The 14,108-nt window shown below is 40.4% G+C and overlaps 1 protein-coding gene across 1 annotated transcript in view; it reads left to right on the top strand.

The window, feature by feature from the left end:
- Positions 1–13,277, top strand: part of LOC126088447 (spermatogenesis-associated protein 17) — a 29,521-nt gene extending 16,244 nt beyond the window's left edge. Inside the window, exons 2-3 of the mRNA XM_049906589.1 lie at positions 7,957–8,607; positions 13,204–13,277. Of these exons, the coding sequence (XP_049762546.1) occupies positions 7,957–8,607; positions 13,204–13,277 (725 nt within the window). The remainder of the gene's footprint in view (positions 1–7,956; positions 8,608–13,203) is intronic.
- The last annotated feature ends 831 nt before the right edge of the window (positions 13,278–14,108 follow it).

Raw genomic sequence — 14,108 nt, 5'->3', positions numbered from 1 at the left:
GTTTATCCAGGTCCCATCTCCTTAAATTCCCACATTTTTGTAGTTTCTTCAGTTTTAATCTACAGTTCATAACCAATAGATTGTGGTCAGAGTCCACATCTGCCCCTGGAAATGTCTTACAATTTAAAACCTGGTTCCTAAATCTCTGTCTTACCATTATATAATCTATCTGATACCTTCTAGTATCTCCAGGCTTCTTCCATGCATACAACCTTCTTTCATGATTCTTGAACCAAGTGTTAGCTATGATTAAGTTATGCTCTGTGCAAAATTCTACCAGGTGGCTTCCTCTTTCATTCCTTACCCCCATTCCATATTCACCTACTTTTTTCCTTCTCTTCCTTTTCCTACTATCGAATTCCAGTCACTCATGACTATTAAATTTCCGTCTCCCTGCACTATCTGAATAATTTCTTTTATCTCATCATACATTTCATCAATCTCTTCGTCATCTGAGGAGCTAGTTGGCATATAAACTTGTACTACTGTGTTAGGCGCGGGCTTCGTATCTATCTTGGCCACAATAATGCGTTCAGTATGCTGTTTGTATTAGCTTAACCGCATTCTTATTTTTTATTCATCATTAAACCTACTCCTTCCTTACCCCTATTTGATTTTGTATTTATAACCCTGTATTCACCTGACCAGAAGTCTTGTTCTCCTGCCACCGAACTTCACTAATTCCCACTATATCTAACTTTAACCTATCCATTTCCCTTTTTAAATTTTCTAACCTACCTGCCCGATTAAGGAATCTGACATTCCACGCTCCGATCCGTAGAACGCCAGTTTTGGTTCAAAAATGGTTCAAATGGCTCTGAGCACTATGGGACTTAACATCTGTGGTCATCACTCCCCTAGAACTCAGAACTACTTAAACCTAACTAACCTAAGGACATCACACAGATCCATGCCCGAGGCAGCATTCGAACCTGCGACCGTGGCGGTCACGCGGTTGCAGACTGCAGCGGCTAGAACCGCACGACCACACCTGCCGGCAACGCCAGTTTTCTTTCTCCTGATAACGACGACGTCCTGAGTAGTCTCCGCCCGGAGATCCAAATGGAGGACTATTTTTCCTTAATGAATTTAATTTCTTTACTAACTGAAGCCCTTCTGCTTCTACTTACATTTCCCTACATTTCGACAATAAGTGATCATATTGCTGTCGGGGAATACTGTACTCATTTCATTTAACACTCTGTAAGGCTGGTAAATCCCTATGTACTTCCAATAATTCCCAAATGAACGTCCGTTCCGCTGATTGAGAACCCATTTCCACTTCACGAAACAACAAACGCTAGCTCCTTTAGCGATCCCATTCGGCTCCCCGCATACAATGGCGTAGTCTGCCTACATGGAAGTTTAAGTGCACACGAAGTGACAATAGAATTTATGCAAATCTTGAACGACAGAATATGAATCTGTTGGCATTAACGTACGCAAGAAGTTGGAGAAGATGGACAGCACTCAAGTTGTTTACGACGATTGTCGAGTCAGTGATCCAGCTCTTCTTGGATGAGCGTTTGGCGCTCAAAGGCTGCGCCACGGTCCACGAACGGTTGCGTTGTTCATTGGCTAGCACCCTTGCCGCCTCTCGACACTTCAGCTCCTTTCTGATAGCTGCGGATAGCGTTGCGGCGCATCGGGGAGCACCTCTGTATGGCATGCATCTGTCGCCTCCTTGTGGACGGTCCGCCACACCATTCGCTACATCGTGTCCGCCAGCACACTTCATCTCAGCTCAGAAAGACGGGACGGAACTGCGCGCCACAAAAATGTGACTACTGACTTTGGTGTGCCTGGTCTCGGCAGAGAGCCTCGCTAAAGCACGTTTTACTCGAGTGACTTTCTGGTGAAAATAGACTACTCGAAGTGTGTGTGCACCTTTCGTGTCTGCGTGTAAATCAGCAGCCAACCACGTGGTGAGTGTGTCTATGACGTCCATCAATCGTAGATGTAACGTAAATGTACAGACTAACAAATGATTACAGTTTCAGAAAAAAATGGATGATTTATTGACGAGAAAGAGCTTCACAACCTGAGCAAGTCAGTAACACGTTGTTCATCCTCTGGCTCTTATACAAGGAGTTACTCAGCTTTCATCTACATCTACACCCACATGGATACTCTGCAAATGACATTCAAGTGCCTGGCAGAGGGTTCAACGAACCACCTTCACAATTCTCTATTACTCCAATCTCGTATAGCGCAAGGAAAGATTGAACACCTATATCTTTCCGTACGAGCTCTGATTTCCCTTATTTTATCGCGGTGATCGTTCCTCCTTATGTAGGTCGGTGTCAACAAAATATTTTCGCATTCGGAGGAGATAAATTGGTGATTGGAATTTCGTGAGAGGATTCCGTCGCAACGAGAAACGCCTTTCTTTTGATGTTTTCCAGCCTAAATCCTGTATCAGCGATGTACTCCGTCAGTCCTATCTGGTAAGGATCCCACATCGCGCGGCAGTATTCTAAAAGAGGACGGACAAGCGTAGTATGTCTGTTACATTTTCTAAGTGTCCTGCCAATAAAACGCAGTCTTTGGTTAGCCTTCCCCACATTTCCTATGTGTTCCTTCCAATTTAAGTTGTTTGTAATTATAATACCTAGACATTTAGTTGAATTTACGGCTTTTAGATTAGACAGTTTTATCGTGTAACCGAAGTTCAACGAGTTCCTTTTAGCACTCATGAGGATGACCTCACTCTTTTCGTTATATAGGGTCAACTGCCACTTTTCTCACCATTCAGGCATCTTTTGTAAATCGTTCTACAGTTTGTTTTGATCTTCTGATGACTTTAGTAGTCGATAAACGACAGCGTCATCTACAAACAACCGAAGACGGCTGCTCAGATTGTCTCCAAAACCGTTTACATAGATAAGGAACAGCAGAGGGCCTATAACACTACCTTGGGGAACGCCAGAAATCACTTCTGTTTTGACTTTCCGTCAATTACTACGAACTGTGACCTCTCTGACAGGAAATCACAAATCCGGTCACATAACTGAGACGATATGCCATAACCACGCAATTTTACTACGAGCCGCTTGTGTGGTACAGTGTCAAAAGCCTTCCGGAAATCTAGGAATACAGAATCGATCTGAAATCCCTTGTCAATAGCACTCAGCACTTCATGTGAATAAAGAGCTAGTTGTGTTGTTTTTCACAGGAACAATGTTTCCTAAACCCATGTTGACTGTGTGTCAATAGACCGTTTCCTTAGAGGTAATTCATAATGTTCGAACACAATATATGTTCTAAAATCCTGCTGCATATCAACGTTAACAATATGGACCTGTAATTTAGTGGATTACTCCTATTACCTTTCTTGAATATTGGTGTGATCTGTACAACTTTCCAGTCTTTGGGTACGGATCTTTCGTCGAGCGCACGGTTGTATAAGATTGTTAAGTATGGAGCTAATGCATCAGCATACTCAGAAAGGAACCTAATTGGTATACAGTCTGGACCAGAAGACTTGCTTTTATTAAGTGATATGAGTTGCTTCACTACTCCGAGGATATTTACTTCTACGTTACTCATGTTGGCAGCTGTTGTCGATTCGAATTCTGGAATATTTACTTCGTCTTCTTTTGTGAAGGCATTTCGGAAGGCTGTGTTTAGTAACTCTGCTTTGGCAGCACTGTCTTCGGTAGTATCTCCATTGTTATCGCGCAGAGAAGGCATTGATTGTTTCTTGCCGCTAACATCACATACGACCAGAATCTCTTTGGATTTTCTGCCAGGTTTCGAGACAAAGTTTCGTTGTGGGAACTGTTATAGGCGTCTCGCATTGAACTCCGCGCTAAGTTTCGAGCTTATGTAAAGGATCGTCAATCTTGGGGATTTTTCGTCTGTTTAAATTTGGCATGTTTGTTTCGTTGTTTCTGTAACAGTGTTCTAACCCGTTTTGTGTACCAAGGAGGATCAGTTCCGTCGTTTGTTAGTTTATTTGGTATAAACCTCTCAATTGCCGCCGATACTATTTCTTTGAATTTAAGCCACATCTGGTCTACACTTACATTATTAATTTGGAATGAGTGGATATTATCTCTCAGGAAGGCGTCAAGTGAATTTTTATTTGATTTTCTGAATAGTCATATTTTTCGCTTATTTTTAGAGGATTTGGGGATTACAATATTCAATCTCGCTACGACAACCCTGTGTTCACTAATCCCTATATCGGTTTTGATGCTGGTTATTAACTCAGGATTATTTGTTGCTAAGAGGTCAAGTGTGTTTTCACAACCTTTCACTATTCGCGTGGGCTCATGAACTACCTGCTCGAAATAATTTTCAGAGAATGCGTCAATAACGCGTTGTTCATCCTCTGGCTCTTATTCAAGGAGTTACTCAGGTTTGGACTGATTGATAAGACTTGTTGAATGTCCTCCTGAGGGACATCGTGCCAAATCGGTCAACTGGCACGTTAGATCCTCAAAATCCCGAGGTGGTCGGAAGGTCCTGGCCATAGTGCTCCAGACTTTATCAGTTGGGACAGATCCGGTGACCGAGCTGGCCAAGGTGTGATTTGGGAAGCACGAAGACGAGCAGTGGAAACTCTCGCCGTGTGCGGGCTGGCGTTACCTTGCTGAAATGTATGCCCCGGAGAGGTTGCCATGAAGTGCAACAAAACTGGGTGTAGAATATCGTAGATGTGCCGCTGTGCTGTAAGGGAGACGCGGATGAGAACCAAATGGGCCTGCTGTGAAAAGAAGTGGCACCCCAGACACACTCCTGGTTGTCGGGCAGCACGGTGTGCAACAGTCAGGTTGGTATCCCACCGGTATCTGGGGCGTCTCCAGTCACTCTTCGCTGTTCACCAGGGCTCAGTTCGAAGTAGCACTCATCGTTGAAGACAATTCCGCTCCCGACAATGAGATTCCAGGCCGAAGACGTCTCTGGAGACCCGACAGACAGCGGTGGGATACCAACCTGACTGTCGCCTACAGTATGGCCCGACGACCAGGAGTGATGGACTGGGGTGCCATTTCTCTTCATAGCAGGATCCCCTTCGTTCTCATCCGCAGCACGCTTACTGCAAAGCGGTACGTCTAAGAGATTCTGCACCCCATTTTGTTGCCCTTCATAGCAAGCCATCTTGGGCTTACGTTTCAAGAAGGTAATGGCCGTCCACACATGGCATGAGCTTCTACTGCTTGTCTTTGTGCTTGCCAAACCTACCATGGCCAGCATGGTCACTGAAACTATCTCCGACTGAGAACGTTTGGAGCTTAATGGGCAGGGTGCTCCAACCATCTTGGAAATTTGACGGTCTAACGCGCCATCTGGACAGAATTGGCACAATGTCCCTCACGAAGACCTCCAACAACTCTGTAAATCAGTGCCAAGCCGAGTAAATGCTTGCATAAGGGCCAGAGATGAAACAACATGTTATTGACTTGCCAAGTTTGTGACGCCCTTTCTCTTCAATAAATCATCCAATTTGTTGGTTCGTAGATTGTTTTCAGAGCGTATATTACTTACCAGCAAGCAGTACAAATCAAAATTCCGGCTCCATGTGCAGTCTGAAACTGCAGGAGTGCTACAATGATCTCTGCACAGCCAGTTAACAACAATTAAAAAACCACAGGCGCAGAACAATCAAGAATCACTTGTTCCGTTTTTCGATTAAGGTACTTTTGCATCTGTAAGAAGTTATTTGCAGTTTACATTCACTGTTAAAATTTTCGCCTCTCTAAAGCGAAAATTGTCGGTCTGTGAAAACCATTTACTGTTTTGAAAATAAAGTGCTAGTTTTTATTAACTGTGCATTATTTACTTGCAGATATCTGTTTTTTAATTACTTGAATAAAATTATCTATTTACCTTTAAAAATTCTTCATTTAGTTATGTGTAAAGTAATCGACAAGTTTGTCGTGTTATATAATAAAACGACGTTGCAGAAATTGAAGTAGAGAACTTAACGTCTTGAATTACCATCCAGTTGCAGGCAACGGAACGAGGCTGGCAAACGTTCACGTGGAGGTGAGCATGCAGCCAAACGATATCTTGTTTCGGTGTCATCGGCGTAATTAAGCTAAAATTATTCGAATGTCCATCCATAAATCATTATTACAATCAGCAAGAGCATTTTCACGGAGGTGGTGACGTAATAGAGGCCTATATCCATAACGATATCTAATCTCTCGTCGCCTTTTAAGCCATACCGCTATTCGTCTCTCTTTATGCTTTTATAAGCTCAAATAAACAAATGCGGCACAAGCAGCAGCACGATCTTTAACTTTCTTGAGGACATGATATTCAAAACTACACACTTGCAAGCGTAGCACACGACTGTCAACGTCTATATTAGCTTGGCACGTGAAGAAAAAAGAAAACGGCACACTCCACGCGAAGATAGGCGTTACTGTGGCGGACACTACAGTCACACTTCGACACGCAGCCCTGGAAGTCTCCCCCCCGCCCCCCCTTCCCCACCATACCACGCCCACCGCTTGAGTACTCCAAGCGCGTGCTTTTAGAATTGATTCAAATGACTCAGAGCCCTATGCGACTTAACATCTGAGGTCATTAGTCCCCTAGAACTTAGAATTGCTTAAACCTAACAACCTAAGGACGTCACACACATCCATTCCCGAGGTAGGATTCGAACCTGCGACCGTAGCGGTCGCGCGGTTTCAGACTGAAGCACCTAGAACCGCTCGGGCACAGTGGCCGGCTTTAGAATTGGCAGTTCGCAGAGCGCGTGTATACGAAACTATTTGGTACGTTGCTTGCATAATAGCGGTTCAGTCGTAAACAATATTTCAATCTCTACAAGCTTATTTGTGATCGATTGTACTATGTTCGTACACATAATAACTTATTCTACTTCCCTGGCGATTATTACTCATTATTATCTTAAGTGGAATCAATGTCACATTCCATTGCCGCTTTACTATAAAAATAATCAGAGCTAGAATCCGATGTTTTCTTAATTCTTGTGGATCTTCAAATCTTCGCTAATGTAGGCCCAGATCTTTCTTTCGATGTTTCAAAAATGGCTCCAAGCACTATGGGACTTAACATCTGATGTCATCGGTCCCCTAGACTTAGAACTACTTAAACCCAGCTAACCTAAGGACATCACACACATCCATACCCGAGGCAGGATTCGAACCTTCGACCGTAGCAGCAGCGCGGTTCCGGACTGAAGCTCCTAGAACCGCTCCGCCACAGCTGCCGGCCTTACGATGTTTCTCCCAATTTGTGTGCAGGTTATAAGTGTAGATCTTGGTTGCTGGAAGCTGCGTCTTTGGTTCATCTCTTGCTGCTGATGTTTACCCGACTCGTAGTATCTCGTACATGTTTTCTTTAGTCGCAATGGCTCTATGAAATGAGCCTTGCCATTTTTATTTTCCACCTATAACTCAACATGCTAGAAGGATTTGAACGTGACTGGTTCTAACGTATCGTCCGGTAAGATGGCCCTGCTGCTAGCTATTTTTTTTATTCATCTCATAATTCCGAAGCGAAATAAATTTACTTCAATTTTTGCTTACCTATAATAGCTTTCCTTCATGAATATCTTTATATGATGCTATGTTTCATTACGTAAATTACAGTACTGCATACAGGGCAGTCTCAAAGATTATTTAATGTTTTATTCGTTGTAGAAGTCTTTGCAAACAACGTCAAATACAATATCTTTGAAATTTTTACTGTGATGTGTTGGTACACCACGTACATGGTGTGAGTGTTTTAGTCAGACTGAAGTTGGCGTTCACTACAGGCATCGTGATTAGAAGCACATTAAATTCTGAGATTTCATATACCTCGTACAAATTTTCTTCCTATTCGTAGTACGAATCGCAGGACATCGTTGCTTGAACATAATTTCAGCTACCGCAGTTTAGTACCGGTGCACTATGGCATCTGTTTTCCCTTACATTCAAGACGCAAGTGCAATATATAAAGAGATCCAGAAGAGAGAAGATGAAGCTGAAGAAAACAGAAGAGCTGAATATGTTTCGGCTTTAACTATTCAAAAAACAGTGCGCGGATTCCTCGAAAGACAGCATATTCGTCGGTTAAATGCTGCTGCAGTAACTATTCAGAGTCACTGGCGCGGGTATGTTGGCAGAAAATTGTATATGCTTCTCCTCCAGAAAGCGGTAAACGATATGTACTGGCAGCATTACTGTACATCGGCAACACAAATACAGAAAATATGGCGAGGTTATGTTGTTCGAACACGAATCTTCAATTATTACGAGTTCAAAGCAAGAGTTAAAGAGGCGGTAGAAAAGGACGCAGAATTACTCGACAAGATGCAACAGAATAACGACAGATTCGAAACAGCGGTAATGGATGTGCTTGAGAATGAAGCTAAGCAGTGGGTGCTGTTTATTTTGTTTAAACTACATCATTTGGTGAGAACTACCAACCAACGCGGTATATATAGTAAAAATACAGGCACAGAATTATCGGCCATTGAGAAACAACTTAAAAGTCTTTCTTATACAAAATATGTGAAACTTTTACGTGCTCAGAGGAAACAAGCCAGTAAGATGATTTCATCTTCTCTCGCCCTGAAGTATGGAATTGATTATGGCAAAGAAATTGAAAAGCTGCATAATACCAGCGTGATTCGTCAGGGTAAATACGAAGACCCCTCAAACAGAATTAAGTGTGCTCAACCTAAAGTCAGCCGATTTTCTTTTCCACGGGTCAGATATAATGACAATCATCTAATTATGAAGCAAGCCCAATACCAACCTGTGAAGTTCAATCTCAGGGAAACTGATCCTGCCAAGAATGTGTGTGACAACGAATTCGTCAATATTTTACGTCCAATAGAAGTATTTGATAAAATTAAGGTGTACGATAAAGATTCCTTTTGCCCTTTAACATGTGCTCTGGAAATATTCTTAAAGAGATGTAATAGTTCTTCTCTATGAAAGATACAAAACTGGAAACCTTGAGTCAGTTATGTGCTTTATTGTAGAATTAAGGCTAATGTATTGTCACAGTAGCACTGCTGAATGGTGAAATTACGAGCATAAGTTTTTGGGAAGCCTGTATTTTTACCGAAACCTCTTGTCGCTCTACTTTGCGTCTGTGTCACCGAAGACACACGGTTTCCTAGTTCATTATGAAATGAGTAAGGATACCCTGGTGTGATGGTCATTTTGCCATGATTACTGTTACGTTTTTTGTACCAGATTGTTAATGATTTACAGTTCAACAGAAACCTCTCATGAGAAAAAAGAAATTAAAAAATATGTATAAGAGGAAAATTACATGGCTAGCATTACTGTACATCACTCATCATATGAAAAAATGACATTTAATATGCAGCTATCAATATTTTGCTATTCATACCTACTTGCTTTCTAACAAGCCTTTGTTATTACTAGTCAGATAAAATTGTGCATCGCAAATGCTGGAAAAAAATAAATTAAGGATATTTCACTATAAACGCAAAGATGTAAATCCAAAAAATTTGGGTCAATAGGAATATTAGATACTAGTCATCGGCTTTGACCAGTGAAGTAATGTTAATGACAGCTGTGATGCGACATTTTGGTCCGTATTGTTACAGTTCGGTTGATAGTAAAGCCAACGAATATGGAAGCAAAACACCTCGTTGTGCCGACAAACTGATATGTAACTTAGCCCGTTTGAAAAAAATTGCCACCGATATCACTTTATAGTCGCCATGTTGTTTACAATATATGTTCCATGTTTCATACGCCACTGATCAAATCCGACGACAAGTAATATCAGTGCTGTGATGGGACATTTTGGTGCATATTGTCACATTTCGGTTGACAGCGAAGCCAACGAATATGGAAGCAAAACACCTCGTTGTGGTGACACACTGATGAAAAAAATTGCCACTGATATCACTTCATAGTCGCCACGTTGTTTACGACACGTCCCATGTTTCATACGTCACTGGTCAAATCCAACAAGTAACGTTGTAATTCTGCACGTGAGACATTGGCAAAAAGACCTTAGTCAGAATAATGATGAAATGGTGTGGCTAGGCTCTGTGGTAGACCCCCGAACGTAAAAATGCTTGCTGTTTTTTTTATAGACCCATGAGCAAACTATTATGCGAAATAAAGTATGTCCTGCCAGTAGTTATGTCAGTTGGACGTTCACTAATGTCTCAAATACCGGTGATTAATAATACAGCTGAGGGAAAGCAACAAATAAATTCAGTACGTTTTCAAAGAAGCCATACCCTCTTTACGTTTACAGTGACAACTCATTGTCGTATTTTTTAAATTTTATTTTTACTTCAATTACTATTGGAACAATTTGGGAACCAGTCTAGTACAAAATCATATCCATTTGGTCCTCTGTGAACATCTATGACGTCAAACAGATTATTACTATGAATAACGTATTGTGAAAATCACAATTTAGATTTCTAAAATGTACTTCATTCATTAGACAATGAATTAGAGGCTACTACGTTTATACGTGATCTCTCAGATGTATTTGTTTGCGTAAATCACAATATCCTTTTACGTAAATTAAAATATTGTGAAATCCTAGTAGCTTCATCTATGTCCACATTCTGCAAACCTCTGAGAAGTGCATGACAGGGGGTACTTTCCGTTGTCTCACCTATTGCAGTTACTAGCATTCCATTCGCATATGAAGTGCTGAAAGAATGACTGCTTAAATACCTTTGAGCATGTTAGTGTGATCTTTTCTGTGCGTTCCCTACGAGAATGATTCACAGGGTCTGTACTAAATTCCTAGATTCTCCATTCTTCTGGCGATTGAAATTTTGTAAGTAAACTTTCATAGTATAATTGGTATCCATCTTAAAGTGTCTGTAAATCCAAGTTTTTCAGTATGTTGTGATGTTCTGCTATGAGTCAAAGAATCTGTCATTTCTTCGAATATGTTCAATACCATATATTCATCCTATTTGGTATGTGTCTAACACACTTGAACAAATTATAAGACAGGACCCGCATTGTAAGATTGCTGACCTTGTTGAAAGGTTGTCTCAGAAGTCTTATTCTTCTTCCAAAGCCCAATGTTGATTGTTGGGAACTCTGAATATTTTTTAAATGACTTTACGCAATACCATCAAAGTAGCCTTCCATTTTATACTTGTTTACTTTTGCAGTCCAAGTCGATTGTGATCGGCTTTTACATATAAAACTTGATACTTGTGTTAAGAGGCGAGTAAGCCACATAGACTTCAATGAATTTAAATTAAAGCGGCCGCTAGACGGTCAATACTTTTGACACCATTTCGAGGATGCGCTATGATATTGAGAACATCATAAACCTTGGAAATATTCTGCGCTGCCTCGAAATACTGTGGCAACAGCGACACATGGATATTTACGGTCTGCGAGCGTCTGCCACCATGGAGGCGGATTCACTGTATTTAATAATTCAGAAATAATCATAGAGAAACTGAACTGATCGTGTACTCAAAAACACTCGCTAGCACATAGGCTATATGCGTTGTAATGATTTTGAAAAAATATCGTTTGGATACCATTAATTATAAGATTACGAAAATTTGGTGTTTTGCTTTAATTCTCGTACTCAGTATTAACAGAAAACCTGTGAACTGTAACGGCACGAATTTAGAACCATCACGAAGGCATTTAAAACGTTATACAGATTGTTTCCTTATATTGATCATGGATTTACGGATATGACATCCTCCGCATGCCCTCACTAGCCGAGATAAGAGATTTATTATTACCACGAGATTCTAGTGATACTCGATGCAAATCTTTTCACTTCGTTATTTGCGATTGATAAGCATAAGGGAAATAATTTACAGGTCATAGAACGAGAGTAAGGTGTGGATGAAGCACTCCTCAGACAAGAAAATGGAAATTTTTCCATCTCGTATAGCAGAAATAGAATATATAGGCTGTAGCATATGATCACTAGGACGGTCTGGGGACTGTTACGAAATCCCATGGTGCTACAAAAATATGAAACTGATTGTGAAACCCTGAATGTTCAAGCTATTAGACCAAAATTGTATTGTGCTCTGTTACTTCAAATGTTGTGAACTAGGATGCCCATCGTACACCCGTGACCATGTGTGACAGTGCATTCGTATCAAAGACTCGGACCGCATTTAACCTTGTCTAGATGAGAGGTATCGTCTTTGGGAGTTACTTAAAACACTTTTGAACTCTGAAGTCATCCTGCACCACAACAATGAACGTACACATAATAAAATGTGTTTCAAACTTTGAAACATTCTCCCAATTGGGTTTTCCAATAGGTAATAAACATATCGATCAATATTTACTATTACTTACAGGAAAATGGTAGGTGGTTTCTTGAAACCTTTCCGTTTCTTATGTTAAATCACAATGTAAAAACGTCAGGTGTAAGTAGCAACAATGTAGACAAGTTTTTAAAAAGCTATAAAAATAATTTTGCTGTGAAATTATTTTATTATATTTTTAATTACTGTAGTAGAATGAAGGACTGAACACTTCTGTCACATGCAGTGGCAGCTATGGCGCTTTAAATTGCTTCACACTATTGATGACTACAGAAAGCCACAAGCCACCAACGTTTCTTTTTTTTTTTAATCTGATCAACAAACCCCTTTGAAATTTCCTTCTTTGAGCCTTCATTTCACTTGAGGGACACTACAATAAAATCATCACATTTGCATTGTCAAACTCTGAAAAATTATATAATGTGACCTTTTTCCTCGGCGATCTTTATTCTCAATTCTCGAGCATTACTGTACTGCAGTCAACGCAACAGTGATCATCTTCATCATTACTTTTGAGTGAAAATGAAATATTTGTAGTTGTTCCAAAGTACCCCACTAATGGGCACAGAATTATATTTAAAGAAAGAAATTTAAACAACCCTGAAGAGGTAACGAAGAATTATCAATGTGATATCAGAAACAGGATAGTCTATGCATATGTTTTCATGAAATTGCCAGGAATTTCATACGTTGGCTTGTAGAAAAAGTTTTTCAAAGAAAAATTTTCAGGTCTAAAATCGTCAGCAACATAAACGATATCTACATACAGATGGTAACTTCATTCATTTATCTCAATTTCTTGCTAAAGTTACTGCTCATCGTATGTTGGTTCAGAATCATACACAAAACAGTTAGGTATATTACCCACACGACGATGGCAATATTAGAAACAAGATAACTGCATATCGTTTCAACTTCCCCCACTGTTTCAAGTAACCCTATTTTACGGAACTTATTTTTAGATCATATTGAAAAGAAGAAAAACCATTTCTTACTATTTGATCCTATTACAAAATCTGAAGTAAATTCTGAATGATCTGCACACAAACGTAACGTCATTGGTTATGTAAGTACATAGATGCAATATTCACAACAAATATGTAAAGCACATTCCCCGAGTTTTCTTACAGATTGAGCCAAATTGCAGACACTTTACAATAAGTACTATAAGCGGAAATGTACCGGGTCATGAATAAAATCATGTAACAGGACATTTCGGCGTTGCCTCCGTTCTCACATCATTTCTTATAACAGGTGTGGAAACCGTCCGGACTTTTTGGGACAAAAACCGATAAAGATACGCCGAGTAACACTAAAATATTGCTGATTATACCACAATCCATGAAAAAGAAAAATTTACGTTTGTGTAGAAATGTTAGCTTTGTCATCCTTTGACTCTCTCTTTCATCCAAATAATTTCTGATTTGGCCTGTCTTATTTCAAGCATGCACTTGTGTCTATGGAACTTTTCACATACTACCACACACACAAGTTTGAACACGTCAACACTCATTAGCAGACACAGGATTTTTTTTTGGTCAGGATGTCGGTCGGTTCTGTCGGATGATAGGATGTTTCATTACCCCTTTGTGGATCGACGGTTAGTCGTTTGACCGAAAAGTCGCTTTATTTTGGATCGAAGCGGAGGTCATCTTCGCATCTACAAATCCGCCCTTGCTCACTCGTGCAGCATTACTGAGTACAATATCTAATTCAGGACGAGTAGAATGTTCATGTGCAAGGTTACCTATGTCACACAGGCAACAAGAAGCTTCCAGATGAATTTAGGATCCAAGGTATACATCGCCCTACTCACCGATGTAATGCTTCATTACGACACTGTCAGTAGCTCCTTACTTTTAAACAG

Source organism: Schistocerca cancellata, chromosome 6, assembly GCF_023864275.1.
Source record: "Schistocerca cancellata isolate TAMUIC-IGC-003103 chromosome 6, iqSchCanc2.1, whole genome shotgun sequence".
Taxonomy (NCBI): Eukaryota; Metazoa; Arthropoda; class Insecta; order Orthoptera; family Acrididae; genus Schistocerca; species Schistocerca cancellata.
Note: the sequence above shows the minus strand (reverse complement) of the source record. Positions and strands in the feature narration are given on the sequence as shown.